This window comes from Acomys minous, assembly GCF_964271855.1.
Source record: "Acomys minous genome assembly, chromosome: 4".
NCBI classification, from domain to species: Eukaryota; Metazoa; Chordata; class Mammalia; order Rodentia; family Muridae; genus Acomys; species Acomys minous.
The window spans coordinates 82077379-82094757 of NC_140486.1; the positions used below are offsets into that span (position 1 = coordinate 82077379).

The 17379-nt window shown below is 42.4% G+C and overlaps 1 protein-coding gene across 2 annotated transcripts in view; it reads right to left on the minus strand.

Annotated features, from left to right (window-relative positions):
• Positions 1 to 17379, minus strand: part of PGAP1 (post-GPI attachment to proteins inositol deacylase 1) — a 94241-nt gene that overhangs the window by 40793 nt on the left and 36069 nt on the right. For both annotated transcript variants that reach the window (XM_084780914.1, XM_084780915.1), the window contains exons 13-20: positions 16369 to 16446; positions 13209 to 13284; positions 10048 to 10121; positions 9887 to 9938; positions 9217 to 9283; positions 8719 to 8827; positions 7401 to 7439; positions 1490 to 1583 (exon numbers count right to left, since the gene is read on the minus strand). In XM_084780914.1, the coding sequence (XP_084637040.1) occupies positions 1490 to 1583; positions 7401 to 7439; positions 8719 to 8827; positions 9217 to 9283; positions 9887 to 9938; positions 10048 to 10121; positions 13209 to 13284; positions 16369 to 16446 (589 nt within the window). The remainder of the gene's footprint in view (positions 1 to 1489; positions 1584 to 7400; positions 7440 to 8718; positions 8828 to 9216; positions 9284 to 9886; positions 9939 to 10047; positions 10122 to 13208; positions 13285 to 16368; positions 16447 to 17379) is intronic.

Consider the following 17379-nt stretch of genomic DNA (forward strand, 5'->3'; position numbering starts at 1 on the left):
AAGGTGCTGAGGAGCTGGAGGACCACAAAAGGACACAGGACATGAGGAGAGATTAGTTGGGGGGGAGGGGGCACCAATTGCAGCACACTTTGTTTGCAAAAAGCCACTATGATATTTAATGCTTTGTATGGTAATTGTTCAAAAGGCCCGTTCTGGGGCATTTCTTTCCTTTCCTTGGCATACAGGTTAACAGACTAAATATTAACAGTAAATTCACAGAGGCTATTAAAGGGCATTGGAGTTCTTTGAAGACCATTAAAAGAACCGAGCAGTAAGAAAAAAGATTTTGGTACAGAGAAATGGTGAGGAGGGCCCCTGGCATTACACAGCTTGGCCTCGCTCTCTCCGCATCCCCCACCTCTGCAGAGCCACCCTGCCCTTCGCTTTGCTGGCCCCGTGGACAAGCTTCTCTGGGCAGTAGCAGAGCAGAACTGGAGAACTAAGCCTAAGATTTCCCCACGTTCCCTGTAAAGCCAGGCAGCAGTAACCACACCTTGTCTTCTTCAACAAGCAGTGATGAGGCATCATCGGCTCAGAAACTAGGAGAAAAGGGACGGCTAGGACAGGAGGGAGGAGAGGCGCAGGGAAGGCGAGGGAGGAAAGGAGGAGGAGGAGAGACGGAAGCATGAGAGGGGGAGGCATGAGCCAGGAACGGAAGCGAGGCCAGAGCGTGTGCACACCGCTGCCAGCTCATCACCACAAGTGCCCCGGCTGCTGCGACAAGAGGGAGGAGTGTGGACGAGAAGAGACTCTGACGCCCACAGCTGTAACTACCAACGTATATTTAGAAGATAGAGAAGTCAGAAGAGCGTGCCCATCATGGGGACGCGATCAACACAATCTGAACTGTGAGAAACGCCCAACAGCAGAGTGCTTTCAGTACGTTACAGGGGGCAGTGGTGGGCCTGCGGGAAGCCGTGGCCACGGAACTAAACGATTAAATCTCATGACAAACTGCAGTGTGTGGATCGTATCTGAAAAGCACCAGAGACTTTAAGATCGATTGACAACGGAGGCCACTGCTAGCCCCATCCTGTCACCTCCGGTCCTTCTGGCTCTCTCCTTCCTACTTCCTTCCTCATCTTCCCCTCCCCACTTCCCTTCCTTTCTTCTCTTCCTTATTTTTATGGGTCCTTTTTAAATGTATATAGTAACTTTTGCTCCTTTATATAAGACAAAAGTACTGATAAAACTGAAAAGACAGGAAGCAGACTGGTCACAGGGTCACATGCTATTGTGGAGTTTCCAAGGTGGTGGCTAATTCTAGAAACGCTCTTATTAGGCCTTCTAATCCAGCACAGCCTAAATGCACATGAGCACACGAGCCCAGGGGCGGCTGTTCTTAGAACACACAGGGCCCTAGCTTTGATCCCCGGTACTGGAAAAACAAAACCAGACAATGTCAACAAGGGAAAATGACATGGAACCAACAGTGGCTTTACTGTAAAGTTTAAAACAACATTAACTTTTAAGGGGTAAGCGTTTTTACCTGTTGAGAAGACAGAGTATAACTGTCCTCCATAAGCAAGAAGGATACTGGATACAACGTAGGCAGGAAGGGCTCCGCCATGAAATCTAACCACCTAGAAGACAGGCAAAGCAGACGTCAGCCGAGGAATATCCGGCTGAGGAAACACATGTGATTTCACACAAAATAAACAAGGTAGGTCTTTACAGTTGTCCCGACACAGCCACACACGTGTTTCTAGCAAAGAGCACCAAAACTCTAAGTAAGTAAGTATAACTGATGTACAGCAACATAGGAACGTGTGAGTTGGTTGGGTTTTTGTTTTTGTTTTTCGAGACAAGGTTACTCTGTGTAGCCCTGGCTGTCCTGGACTCACTTTGTAGACCAGGCTGCCCTCGAACTCACGGCGATCCACCCGCCTCTGCCTCCCAAGTGCTGGGATTAAGGACGTGCACCATCACCGCCCGGCTAAAAGTGTGTGTTTTTCACCAGAGGCGTAAGCGAGCTCCCGTGCTACAAGCTATTCTCAAAGCATCCGTATTGAGCACTCTGTTCACTTGTGATACCTGGCATCTTCTCTGCGTTATCCCATGCTCTCGTCTCAAAAACAAGCCTCGGAAGTGCATTTCATCCCTACTTTAATGACAGAAGACCTCAGGCATGGACGGTCCAAACCTGGCATTACTACAAATACAATGAACTTATTTCATCTCTATGTGCTAATCAATAAGATGGGGGACAACGCCAACGCTCATGGGTGGCTACAACAATAGAGCCGCTGGGGTGCTAACTCTCACTAGTAAGCCATCAGATGTCCTTCATTACAATGGAGTTCCTGTGACACTTGAACTTAAGCTCAGCCTAAGCTCACGGCCACTGTGTTCCAGAGCTTCAGGATGACACAACCCGCATAAAGCAGACTGGTACTGAAGGTGCCATTAAGTCAATTGTTCCACTGGCATATGGTGCCTAAGTGAAATGACAGGCTTAATTGTGGTGTGTGTATATACATACATACATGTATATACATATATGTATATATATGTATATACACACACATTAAGTGCTTCTCTCTATGTTAGCACTAATTTACCTTAAAGTTTTTCTCCATTCCATGGTGTCTATTTAAAACATAAGTTGTCTGGCAGCTAGATAAAGCATATCGCAGTGGAAGCCTCACACAAAAGTGTGTAAAACTACAAAAAACCCAGAATCTTCCTCACGTTCCCAGTGCTTTTCAAAGCAAGCTTACTGAGTGGCTAGTGGTTCAGAAGCACTTTAGACGGATCATCTCGTGCCTCATGTCCCCAAGTCTTTGGCGGGAGTTCTCCCCAGCCCCTACCGAGCAGTCAAAACAGAGTTAGGCTCAGAGACCAAGAGCCTTCTGCAATTAGAAATGTTGATAGAGAAGTGACTTCCAGGTCAAGAGATTAGAAAAGGTTGTAACCTATATAGCCTACGCTCAACCTACAGTTTCAATGAAAGGAGCGAAAATGATGAATAAAATGGAAAAAGCCATTTGCAGCCAAGTGACCTCAACAATAGTCACTGCTTGCTAATGCCGCACTAGGTGAATGGAAGGGAGGCTTTCGTGCGGCTTCTTAGGAGGCCGAGACAGTAGACTCACTTGAACCTAACAGTGTACACTACGTACACTACGGCAGTGAAGCGAGGCAGCCTCTGTGTTCGGGGCTGTGTCCAGCTTTACCTCTTGCTGAGCTGTACGTCATCTTACGCATCATCAGTAGCGCGAGATGGACAGCATTTGCTTCGCAGGAGTGAGAAGCTCCAGGAAGTGCACCTACACCATGCTACAGCTGGAAATGCTGACTGACACCCAGCAAGTGACCGAAAACGGGAGTCGCTATCAACCATGAACATCCTTAACTGTCTCTAGAATCCAGGATGAGGCCCTACAGGGTATTCCGAACATGGGATTTCTTTTAACGACAAAGGGCCATTGTTAGGAGCATGTTGTACCACGATGTGAACACAGCTGGCCCATAAGGTACTAACTCAGCAATCAGAAATTGGTCTTCAGTCAGCGTTAAAGTGTAGACACGCTACACATGGCATACTGTTTGCTTAAAATGTGAAGTATATGTCAACAGTAAAAATCGAAATCCTTAAGACCCAGATTTCAATTTCCTTTAAAATGTAAAGATCAGGAAACCCCGGGTTTCCTTCCTGCAGCGACCACACTTATAATGTGTGCATGCGTGCGTGCGTGCGTGTGTGTGTGTGTGTGTGTGTGTGTGTGTGTGTGCGCGTGCGTGCGTGCGTGTGTGTGTGTAAGTAAACTAGGAAGGGGATATTATGGCATGATGCCATAAAGGAAGAGGGACAGCAGGAGACAGATAAAGAGGAAAGTAGAGAGAATTCTGGGGCAGGGAAGTTTACGTAGGAATGGGACGGGGTGGTGGAAGAGGTGTGGGGGATTAACCAAAATGAAACTTACCTCAAACAGTGATACAGAAACTTACTATCATGTAAACCCAATTAACATACAGAAGGGAGAAGGGGACACTGACTGCATGGATAGACAGTGCTGCTCCTAGAAGTAGCATGTCACTAAACAAAGTGTCCAGTGACAGCTGTGGGACACCCCCAGGAGCTGCTGTTAAGGGATGCCCCAGAGGACTCCTCAAACAAAAGTCTCGTATCAGTTTCCATAGTTGCCTACCAGAAAGACCGAGAGAATAAGCATTACTGTTGAGGATGCAACACATCCTGCTTGCAAGACTCACGGACAGCAGGCTGGCAGTGAGCAGAGAACTTTTCTCCACTGGCTGCCTTCCCAGCACCAGAAGGTGTGGTGCCAGCGGCCGGCGGACTTTTCCAGCTATAGAGTCTATTAACTACACACCAGCCCTCCTGACCAGATGTGCCGGTCTCAGCAATAGTGACACGGTTGTTATGGGGCCAGCCCACAACAATCCTCTGACTGGATTTGAGGTCTACTCTCCAGAAGAAAATCAATTTATGCCTAGTACTGCAAAAGCAGTAAGCCAACCCATGCCTGGGAAGGTCAGAGGCCCAAAAGGGGAATTTACCGCTATTGTTTAATGAAACAGACATAGCATCTCACTGTCTTCTAAACCTCTATGTTTATACCAAGAACAGAGTCCACTCCTGGCTTTATTCTCTTTGCAGTGACTAGTGGTGAAAGCAGAGATTCATGGCTGCTCACGAGACTAAGAATAAGTGACAGGTGACTCCTGGGCCTCAATAAATCATTTATGCCCACCCCTTGTAAGGTTCAGGGACATTACAGAAGTGGGAGGGACAAGGATGTAAGTGCTGGAAGGCAAGGAGAAGGGGGTGAAATGCCGTCCTGCAGACATGACACAGCAATTGCAATCACGAATGCCTAGCAGCTGTGGCCACTGTACTAGGCCTGAGTGAGACTGGCCCTGTCAGTCACGGGTGTGGGAGGGATCACGGGCTCCACCTCCTACTGCTGAATGACTGGCTACTTATAGGTTCTGGGAGAATTGTGTACCCGAGGGTAGCTTTCCTGGGGTTCCAATGGGTAGCTCTAAACCCACGGCCAAGGAGATGGCTAGTTCAACTATGCAGGTCACGGACTAAAACAAACAGAAGTGTGAGAGATTTGTAGTGAAGAGGTGTGTGGGTAGCAAGTGAGGGGAGGGGAGGAGAACAAATTTGATTCATAAACAAGTCAGAAAAAGAAAGGCATCAAACTCGCACATCCATGTTCACTGCTGTTACACCCACAACAGCAAGGAGATAGAGCAAGCTCATCAACAGATAAATAGGTAGCATGTGTGTGTGTGTGTGTGTGTGTGTGTGTGTGTGTGCGTGTGCGTGTGTGTGTGTGTGTGTGTGTATGTGTGTGTGTGTGTATCATATATATGTAATAGAATTGTATTCAACTGCAAACATGAGATTATGAAATCTGCAGACCTAGAAATATAGCAAGGTGACACAAACTCAAAAAGATAATAATAATAAAAAAATGTACATCCTCATGCGTATCCTAGCTTGTGATGTACATATGTATGTATATAAATTGGTGTAAACTGAGAAAAACTAAAAAGGAAACCAAAAGAGGGCAAAACACAGGTGCCGAGCAAGAGGCAGAGGGCATAAGGGCACATGTGCCATGAAAATGTGAAGCAGTCATAGAGGGCGAGCACTAGAGAAACCAGGAAGGTTAAACACACAGGGATGTTTCCTTCAAATAAAGAGATGTCTAACCTGTTTTCTTGCCCAGAAGGCAGGGAGCAAAGTGTTTATTGGCCTGGTGCCTGCTGCGCTATCTGTGTGGCCAGGCCACGCCTCCTCCTCCTCCTCCAGAGCCTTGTGTTTCTCTCAGTCACTCTACATTTCTGTCCTTCCTGGACCACTGTTTGCCCGGAGCCTGCTTCCTCTGTTGACCCAGTTTCACGGAAGTACAAGAGTTTTAGTGTAGCCATATCTTAAGCTTTTTTGTACACACAGGACTGATCAATTGTCACCAGCAAAGTATTTTGAAATTGTGCTCTGCTTGCATAAGGCCTAAAATAAACTTCCTGGTGTCAGATTCCAGAAGTTTGAACCAAAACTGTCCACCGAGCCATGTTGCACCAGACTTCCTTCTTGCCTCACTCCGCTGGTCACAGTGTGTGCAGTGACCCTTCGAACACCACAGTGGAGAAGAGACGGGGAAGAGTTAAGGAGGAGAGGGCAAGGGGACGTGAGTGGGGAGAAGAATCTACTAAAACACCGTGTAAAAATGTCATGATGACATCTAATAATACTATGTGTGCTAATTTGAAGAATAAGCCTAAAATTACAGGTACATCAAATGAGTTAGCTACATTACACATCCAAGGGCATTCTCCTAGGAACTGCATGCTGAGTGACTGAGGATAAAGGGAGAACGTGTGCTTTTTAATTTTTGTAATTTTGGACTTAATTAACACAGTTCTTTATTTGACATCTTAAAAAGCACAGGCCTTCGATCCTGTGACACTCAATACAACCTTACTTTTTAGACAGATTTCCATATCTGAACATAAGTATTACTTCGTCCTCTTCTGGTATAATTGCCTTTGATTATCGCACACTAAGCTAGCTTGAATTTTCTCATCTCTGATTTGAAATATGGGCCACAGGGATGTGGATAAGCGGTGTCCACCTTCTCTCTAAGGTACATAAGCGGCAAGCCCTGTGCATACTTTAGAAGACTAAGAACAGGAATTATTTTGTATTACAGGAAATAATTTTTAATTGGTTCCTTAACTCCTTATAGATTTTTAAGTATTTATGATGGTATTTTACAACTCAAGCTAAAATTTACTTATTTCTTCATGATTTGTACAAAATATTTATACACTAACTGAATTTTATTAGGCTCACAAATTTTACAGTAATTAAAATCTAGTCCTCAAAAGGTTGTTCCAAAGGTCAAATGAGACAATGCACTCAAAAACGATTCTAACTCAATTGTAAGAGTTGAAATACAATCACAGCCAAGTATAAAATTATCAATATTAATTTATTTTATGATTCAAGAAAGCAGTATGAGCCGGGCGTGGTGGCGCACGCCTTTAATCCCAGCACTCGGGAGGCAGAGGCAGGTGGATCACTGTGAGTTCGAGGCCAGCCTGGTCTACAAAGCGAGTCCAGGACAGCCAAGGCTACACAGAGAAACCCTGTCTCAAAAAACCAAACCCCCCCCCCCAAAAAAAAAGAAAGCAGTATGCTTGAGTCACAAAACACAAAGATCAAAAAAATCAAAGCAGCAATAAAAATTTTGTTGTGCTAGTTTCTATTAATTTTTCTATCTTAAAATTATTATACAATTCTGCAAGTTCTAATAATATTGACTGAGGTTCTACTTTAAAAATCATTATTTACAGAAAAAGAATGCAATCCCTTCCAAGTCACAAGGCAGTAAACAACCAACCAACCTGAGTTCTCTTACCTGTCCAAGTATTTGTGGAAAGGAGGTCTTAATTGTCACCTAGCATAAAATAATTGTTAAAAAAGAGAGATTATTTTTCCTAAACTCATTTCATTATTTTACAAAATTGACTACGTCTACATATATTTTAAATATTATGATTTTTTAACAGTTAAATAAGAGATCTTCAAGAATATATTAAATTGTAATTTTAATTGTTTAAAATATAGTTTACCATTCTGTACATTTTCCAGTATACATCCTCCTCAAAAACTGGATGAATGCTATGGTATGTGGGTGGTAACCCTTTAATAACTAGAATACCTAATTATCTACACTATGTTATGAAGAGACCCTATTGGTTAAAAGAATGTAAATCTTTATATAATATTTATCAAGAAACACTAAGAAATCTGGGAAAAAGAGTCCTTTCTTAAGCAAGTTATACAGCTATATACAACGTGCCTGTGTCTTGCTAAAATACAGACTTGTTGAAAATATGTTATAGTGATTCTCAAAAACACGGACATTTGGCAAGCATGCAGTATTTAAAGCCAAATTGATAACATGATTTTTTTTTTTGAGACAGGCTCTCACTGTGTAGCCCTGGCTTGCCCAGAACTCACAATGTAGACCAAGCTAGCCTCAAGCTCACAGAGCTCCGTCTGCTTCTGCCTCCCAAGACAAGACACTCCTTATTTTAATATTGGAAATGCAAAATTGCAAACTGAAAAGCACAGTAGACCTGCAAACCCATCACGGTTAGAAACAGACTGTAAAATACCCATGAATTCCATGGGACACAAATCAATTCATGCAGGTGCACGTGAACACAGTCACAGGGACAGAGTCAACCAATCCGGCATCTCCTAGTTTACCCTAAGGAAGTTAGTCCTGTTACAGAATCCGAATACTCTGGGCTCCTAACCGGAATCAGATATTCACATAAGCCAGGCTGTTCTCATGTCACCACTGAAAAGAGTACAGATGTTTTAAAAGTGAGATCCTTAAGCTGACCCCACACTGGTACAAACAAGTCTGCACCATGTCAATTACTGTAGCAAAGCCATGCAGCTAACTCAATGAAGCTCTTCAATATTCTTAACTCTGGGCTTTAAAACTTAGAATAACCTGCAGTTTCCATTTCTCTAAGATGCTCACATGCTCAGTCTATCTACAGAAATACTAAGTGGTTGAAGAAGCAAAGTGGAAACTACACAATGTCTTACTTTCTCACACTTACCGGCTTCCACATCAGGATGTTTCTGCAGCTAATAGACCAGAGACAGCTGCTTGTCTATAATTAAACAATGCGTGATCCTGCAAATGCATGCCTTACCTCATACTGACAGTCTGACGACGTGTACATTTTTAACAGGGCCACGTGGCTGTCATTTTCCGGCTGAGCAACATGAAGTTTCAGGGAAATTTCTGTGGAAGATGGAACCCTGAAGAGATTATTGAACCATCAGTCCTCAGATATAAAACGCCGGTGCACAGCCGTGGCTAAGTCGATTCTCAACACAGCACACAGAGATACCATAGAGGAAGGTAAAGGACAGATGCACTGTCACGAGTGGACACTTTCACTCACCTCCCAGGTATGTGGCTGCCCCCTCTAGCACTTGGGGAAATATGGCGATAAAGGGAAGGTGTTCATTTTTCAAGCAGGACTTAAGTCCTACAACTATCTTTATTTTAAATAATGGGCATGACACTGAAGGGTGCATACGTTTTCCTAAAAAGAACTTTAATCATGCACACGACTTAAGTAAACTAAGCACAGGTTTCTACTTTAAAGCACCAAGGTTTGGTGTAAATTCTTCCATATACTTACTGTGCAATGGTTAGTGAGTCTTCGTAAGACCAGGGGATGTGAAGTTTATAGATACTAGTTATTTCTTCTGTTAAGGCAGAAAGGAGAGAAGCATCACTCTGCATGTTACCTTAACTCGTACACAAGCTCTAAGACTACTACGTATAAATTGCCCAGTTTATGAAACCATCAGTGTGGCGCATAAAAGGTTATTGTGCACTAGGCCCACAAAAGATATGAGGCTATATGAGTCATACTGAGACTAAAACAAACTACACATCTAAATCACGTGCTCCTACAGTAAGATGCTCAGTCTTTTAACTTATGACTACTATTGTTGGTGTATGATGCTCATGTGTGAGGACACGTGGTCATGTGGAGGTCAGAGAGCCTTAATGGAATCACTCACATCTTCCAACTGTTACATGGGCTCTGGGAATTGAAATCAGACCTTTGCCTGCTGGGCCATCTCACCCACCCCAAAATATATCATACTTTTTAAACATATGACTATGGCTTGCTATTAAGAAAGAGTCTATTTTAAATCCCTTGAAAATAGAAATATTTGTCCATGATTGTATCTTTAATTTTACTCCATATAAAAATGTATGAAAGAAAAGACATAAAATAAACATTGTAGGAATACGAAGGAAACATGTTGGCTCTTCAGACATTAATGCTATGTACTTACCTTTGCTCCCTGTGCACTTGCTTGCCACGTTGACTTTAAAAGCCTGGTATATCTGATAGAGTTTGACAAAGACAGAAAAACCAAAGACAAACCTAAGTTTATTTGTTTAATGAACCGGCAAATGAAGCTGAGCACCTTCCTGCTCTGCCCATGAGAATTACCTGTCCAAAGTTCAGAAGCTCTATATTGTAGTACAGGCCACTCGTATTTAATATCACCTTCCTTGAGGACAACCCTGTTGAATTAAAAGCACTGCCATTATTTATAATACCAGAGAACGTTCCAAAATGTGCTTGCCTGCTTAAATAACATTCAAAACAGACCAAAAGAAAAAAAAAAGTTTGAGGTTGAGAGAAAAGTTTCAACAACTTGATGCGGTGGTGGCGTATGAGCAGGGGGTGATGAGCTGAAGGCCGGCCGGGGCTGCACGCTGACACTGAAGCGTGTGGAAGGGTGTGGCTTATGAAAGCGTACAGGAGCCAAGCTAAGAGCCCTGAAAGTCAAAGCTGGAACAACCTAAGCAACGGTATATAACACCACAACGCTAACACCATGAGTAAAATATCCATGCTAAGCAAGCACTCCACTGTTGAGCCCCGCCCCTCAAAACACACCCATTAGTCCATCCTGTATTGAAAAATAAGTGAGTAAAGGAGAGAGATGGGGCAACTCTATCTCAGGCAGGATTTCAATAAGCTGAGAATGCAGCAGTAATTACTTGCTAAGGAACAGCTGGCCCACTGTATGCTAAAGTTTAATAAGCTGCACATTTTTCCAATTATTTCTTCCAAGATATTAATGGTAAAGGAAAAGCAGTAATTAACATGGTGGAGACATCTGCCAGATACCACTTTAATTAACCAAAGATCAAAGTTAACAGCAGCAGCAATTAGATTTAACTAGCATCACACGTCCTGCCACACGAGGACGGCACATGATTTCTGTGGTATTCTTGGCAAAAAATACATAAGCTCGGCGCGAAAATGTGGCCGTATGAAACGAACGCAAACTAAGGGGCGTTCCACAAGTAACTGAGTACCCTTGAAATGTTTCAAAGTGATAAAGGCCATGGAGAGACCGAAGAATTGACAAACGTTACAGGAGACATGATATAGCTAAACCCGATGCAGGCACCTGGAGGAGGCTCAGAGACAGAACTGGCAACAAACCAAGCCTGCTCAGCTTATCAACGATTATCCCAATACTAATTTAGATTACAAACTGCATTGTGGAGCTGCAAGGATGGCTCAGTGGTGAAGAACACACACAGTTCTTGCAGAGGGCCTGAGTTTGGTTCCAGTACCCACATCAGGTAGTTTCACCTCCAGGAGGATCCAACATCTGTAGCCTCACAGGCACCTTCATTCATGTGCACATGCCCAACACAGATACACACGCATAGAAGTAATTAAAAAAAAAAAAGATTGTGTTAGACAAACATGGTAAAGCAGGCTCTACAATCCCAGCCCTCGGGAGGCTTAAGTAGGAGAGTGACACATAGTAAGGCCAGCCTGCCCGGGCCACGTAGCAAGCCATCGGTAGAAAACAAACAAAAATGTTAGGTTTATGTAAGAGGTTAACATCAGGGGAAGACTGGAAAGGATATAAAGGAAGTCTGTGCTCTTTCATAACATGTCTATAGGTCTAAAATTCTTTCAAAATAAAGCTTATAAGAACATTTAAGTGGGGATTGGGAAGATGGCTCAGTGGTTAAGAGTACTGGTTGCTCTTCCAGAAGACCCGAGTCCAGTCAATTCGTAGCACCCACACAATGGCCCACAACCATCTGTAAATGCAGTTCCAGGGGATCTGATGCTCTCTTCTGGCCTTCCCAGACACTGTACACACATGGTATTCATACATACATACAGATATATGCAGGCAAAACATCCATACACATAATAAAACCCTAATGACACATAGTCAGGAAACCTTCATAAGACAGACACCAATATTGGTATGCTGTGTGCTCATGACAGGACCAAGGTATGATTTCCTATTGGTGAGCAGAATATCACCACGACAGTGTTGAAGGCACAAGCACAGGATCAGAAAGAGAAACAAAGAGGCTTGTTTAGGTAATAAAAAATAAATAAATAAATAAATCAAAGTTTGTCCTGTGAAATGAACTATAAAATGGGCCAGTATTAGTATAAATTTCACATAAGGAAATACTCTCTCTATATAGAAGCTATTGGTTACTGCAAGTCAATATAACTATGGAAAAATACAGAGGTGGTTTGGAATAAGAATGGCCCCCATCGGCTCATGTAATTCAATCCTTTGTCCCCAGTGGAAAGAACAGTTTGGGAAGGATTAGGAGGTGTGGCCTTGTTGGAGGAGGAGGTGTGGCCTCATTGGAGGGGGTGTGGCCTCATTAGAGGAGGTATGGCTGTTAGTACCAGTATCAGCTCAGGACCCCCAAGACCAAATTCTCAGCACAATGGAGATTAATTTTCTCCAGGGGGACGGAGGACAGGAAATAAGTGACAAAGACAGGAGGTAGAAGATGAGGGAGAAGGGAAGGGAACAAAGGAGAAAGGGAGGAGTGATATTTGTCCTTAAGGACAAATGACCACCTCTGGGTAGAAAGGAGACAGACAGGGCACATAGGAACATGGCATTTTGTAACGGTACAAAGGGAAACCTTGTTTTAGGATGAGGTGTTTAATTTTAATTGGGCATGTTAATTAGGTGAGTCAAAGGTGGCTTTTCATTGTTGGACTTCAGTATGTGATAGCTGGGCCTTGGTGGCCAGCCTTAGAAAGGGTAAGTGGCCAAATAAAGGAACAGACCTTGGACCTAGATTTAGGAATATAATCTGTTTTTAGCAAGTCAGAGAGGAATGGGAGGGAAGAACAAGGCCTGCCAGGGCCATGTTGGCCATGCTTGAGCTGGCTGGAGTCCCTTGGGGGTGTGGCCTTGTCAGGTAGGCGTGGTCTGAGGATTCCAAAGCCTGCTGTGGTCTCCAGTCTCTCTTTGCCTCCTACTCTGGGATCAAGACGTGACTCGCAGCTGTTGCAGCCTCCACGCCTTTGCTCTGCCATATTCTGTATAGCTCTAGCTCTATTCCTTATTTTCTAAGTTGCCTTGGTCATGGTGTCTCATCACAGCAAGAGACGAGAAACTAAGACACAAGCCCTTCTACCTTTCACTCCTCAGAAGCTGACTACTGGCTCAGTATTGCTGAATCCCAAACCACTAAACACATGGCTCCCTAAGAATTCTACTCTACACATGCCAATATTTAACACTCTACGACTGGCAACGGAAATTGGCGCTGCAAAAAGCTATGCCTCTGCTTCAGAAACAAAATACTTACCAAATGAAAAGAGATGAGTTACAGGAAGCTGTATGGATCTCGTTTCTTTCTTAAAGAATTCACAGTCTACAACAAACTGAGATAGAAGACATTGATTTGTTAGAAAATGTAGAATTCAACTCAAAACTCTTGGTGCTTGTGTGGAAAATAAACGCCAGCATTGGCGAAAGCACTACTGATTATTTTATAACTCTGGCAAGAACTCTTTGAGCAGAGGCTATGCCAAGAAGAGTAGATAGGCAGTTTCTTATTCAAATACATTAAATTATCTTAAGGTCATTTTTATAGCAATTCATTGCAAAGTTTAACTATAACATGAGGTGTTTTTTAGATGCAGGTTATTAAAAGGGGATCAAAGCACTGTGATGCAGAGGCAATTTAAGATGAAGTACGTAGCACATCTCTGGGTACTTTGTTACTTATGCCCTTTTTAAATTAAATCCTGTATTTTTTCTTTTTTAGGTATCTATAGTTTAGTCAGGCTATAAAAGGCATTTGCAGCCACTCACCTAACTCATCTATAGCTAACGCTGTTTGTATGAGATTACTGTAGGCCAGCCAGTTAGTTATACAGAAAATGGAAAAACGAGTTCTCACCCATGAACAAGTGTGCTTTTCACAAAAGGAAGCCTAGAATGTGGCATGCCGCTACAATGTTTATTTTGACAACATTTCCTTTTTAATAAGATTTCTAGGCATGCGTGGGAAACTGTTTTTTCACCTGTCTGCAAAAAGAACAGGATCTGGAAAGGAAACAGTTTCAAATAACTACAAACACCATCGAATTATTTTGTCCCATTGGAGGAGATGAAAAAATGAACACAATCCTCACAATAGATAAAAGGCAGTTTGTTGTCTCAAGAGGATGGAAGCCATCGGCATCCACCTCCGGCTTCCGTGACAGCTCCTCCTTGGGTACCTCAGCTGTGTTATCCTTTGCCCACAGATGGACTCTCAACTATGTATGAAATTGAAAACCAGGAGAGGGAGACTGCTGTTAGCCTTGCGTGCACGTGCACACAGGAAGAACCATCACTGTGCGAACTGCTTTGCTTCCATTCCTTCTCACAAGGCAAAGCAGAAATGCTCCCATTACAGAAAACAGCTACTCAAAGACGAGAAATCACTTATTGAACAGCATTATTCATATTCTTACAAAGCACTTTTTGGGTGAATCATGAGATAGTGAAGCAGTTTTTTAAAAGGTCATTTCAATCATTTATGCAAAGGTATTTAAAATACTAATTTTAAAAATCATTTTGAGATTTGCCTGTACTGTTAGCTTTGCATAATAAAACAAATCTTTAACTGAGGAAGACAGAGCCCAAAGGTCTCTCTCTAAAATATCCAAAGCCAGTCAGTTTTTGTGCTTGTAGTTTGTTTTTGTTCATAGAAAAGTGCAAGCTCTCTGTTGCCTCCCCCTTCTGGACACAGCTTTCTGAGGATGGGCTAGGCACAGATGTTATCCTGTTATCATACTAGTGGGAGCCAGTGGGCAACAGCATAGACAGCAGTGTTATTTTCTGAAGGGGATTAAGATGTAGTGCATATTTATCAGTCTGCTACAATTACCTATTTGCAGAAAAGGCTTGCTGATGTCTTGTGATTTCTGGTGTAACCAGAAAAGGCCTTTTCAAGTTTTGGAAAGTTGTTAGACTCATTTAAAACCGACTTACCTGACAGAAAAACCCTTAAAGAGAATGTTTACTATTTAAGATGCTGAACTACCTCTTAATGGTGCTAAGCAAAGCAAAACAATGAATCTATTAAAGGTACTTGTGAGACTCTGGGTAACTCACAGCAACACTCCCTTACCCTTTCCCTAATTTCTTCTAAATTTTCCTAAATATTTTGGTCACAAATCTCATCAACTTCCTCACTCAAAAAACTCTGATTTTCCTTTCTTTTTTTATTTAATGTGGTATTCATTTGCAGATTGGAGATACAAAAAAAAAAAAAAAAAGAAAGAAAGAAAGAAAGAAAAAGAAAAGAAAAAAAAGGGAATCTGGTTGTTAATCTCAGACTTCATAGTATGCTGATAACAATAAAGAAATTAGCAAATATTTAAAATACAATAGGAATATTCCTCAAAGAGTAATCGGAAGTGTCATGTGATTAAGTACAGGTTTGGCAGGAGTGTGGGAAGGGAAGTAAAGCAACACTTTCTTCCCTGTCACTCTCTCAACTTCCTAAGCCTTAATCTCGGGATGGGGGGTTAGGGGGAGGGGGGAGCCCCTCAAACCCCCTGCAGTGCTGCTTACCCCTGCATTGCAGGCCCATCCTCTACCACAAAGAGCCAATGCCAGCACTCCTTTCTGTGGAAAAGCTTACAGCTTTCTGCCCTAAAGCTTAAAGCTTATTGGCTCCTGCTCACCACTTCGGTCAATGATCCCATAGCCCGGCCTTCTGCCCGTTATTACTCTATACCTGCTGGCCACCCTTTCACAATTATTTACTTATTCACTGTTTCCCATACCATGCTTTCTCATTCACTGGTTTTTGTTTTGTTTTGATTTGTGTGAAAGCACTATCAATTACAATTCTTGTAGCCATGTTACTACTGAGTTTTTGGCATACACACACACACACATATACATATGTATATACATATATATATATATATATATAAAACAAAGGGACTAAAATTTGAATTTTTATTTTATTTTAATTAATTTAAAATTTAAATAGCCAAACATGGTAGTAATTTGGAGCTTGCCAGAACTAATCTAGAATATTCTGCTTTCCCTTAAATATTCCTTACAGCCATCCTGAATCCCTTCTTCCATCAGTGATATTCTTGGCATTTGCACTTTTCATGTACTTGCTATATTCTGACTTTATTTTATGTATTTCTCATCACTCTTCTTTTTCTCCTCACATAGCAGGATGACAAATGATAGAGTCCTTCCTGTGTTTCCTATTAATTCCTGATATCTTGTACCATATAAACGAGACCCAGCAAGCAACCAGATTTGGAAAGACTGGCAAAGCGGAGCCAGCTCTCACCAAGAGCAAAAGGATCTGCGTTTATTCTGCTTAGTTCAGGGACTTACTACGGTGGATCACCACACTGGCCATCATTTTAGATAAGCCAGTACCTATGCAGCCATCATTAAAATAAAGTTTCACGTGGGCATCCTCTAAGCATGCCAATACAAACCTTAATTCCGTGGACAGCCGGTACGTAGACAACGATGTGCGACAAGGATGGATAGTCCTGCAGCCTTAACGTCAGAGACTGAAAATAAAGGGGGAGATACAAAGCCGCTTTTATTTCTGATGCATGTCAAAGAAAAAAAAATCACGAAAGTGTACTTATTGATGGGCTAATTAAAAAAAAAAATCATCTCTTAAAGCACTCACTTTATACGCACGAGGCCCTGAATTTAACTTTCAGCATATTCCCACACCTCCATAAAAACATACACAAATCAAATTTATATCCACATTTACATTTTCAGGCCAATAATCCTACAGGAAAGATAGACTTGTAGTAAACTTCTGCTAAATATAGGCAATCTAAAATATTCCTTGAAACATCCCTTCAGATGAAACGTTAAAATTAAGGTTTTATTTAATTGGTTCCAAGTGTTGGATGTTTCTTTTTGTACTTCGGCTATCTATTACAGAGAGCATTTTAGTATTATTTCTACACTCGTGGTAGTAAATTTCTAAGAATATTCGAACGTTTCTAAATGTGGGAGGAAAGTCACAACCTAACCTCCAAGAATTCTGACGTAGCTGACGTAGCAAACGGTCACTGGCTACATGAATGCCATGCAACAAGACATTTAGTACATGACAAAGAAACTACCCAATCACGCAGTTTAACCGAGTGAACAACTGCGATTTCCACTAAATTAAAACCACATTTTTGTAGCTGATATTTGATGACTGGGCAGGTAGGAGACTTAGCCTTTCTAATAACTGCTGAGATTTCGGTTTCAAGCCAGCTTTATGTCTGGAAGTCGACGCAGAGTGAGAATGAGCTTGTGTGCATTAAGAAGTTCCTACCGGCTCCTGCCTTCTTCACTTTTTCAGAAACCAATGTGGTCAAGTAGGAAGAGGTGCGGAAGCCAACGCCCTGAGGAGGCGGCCCTCAAACAGCCTGACCAGAGACCAACTAGGCAGCAAATTCCCATGTCCTAACGGAAACTAAAGAGTGGAAAAG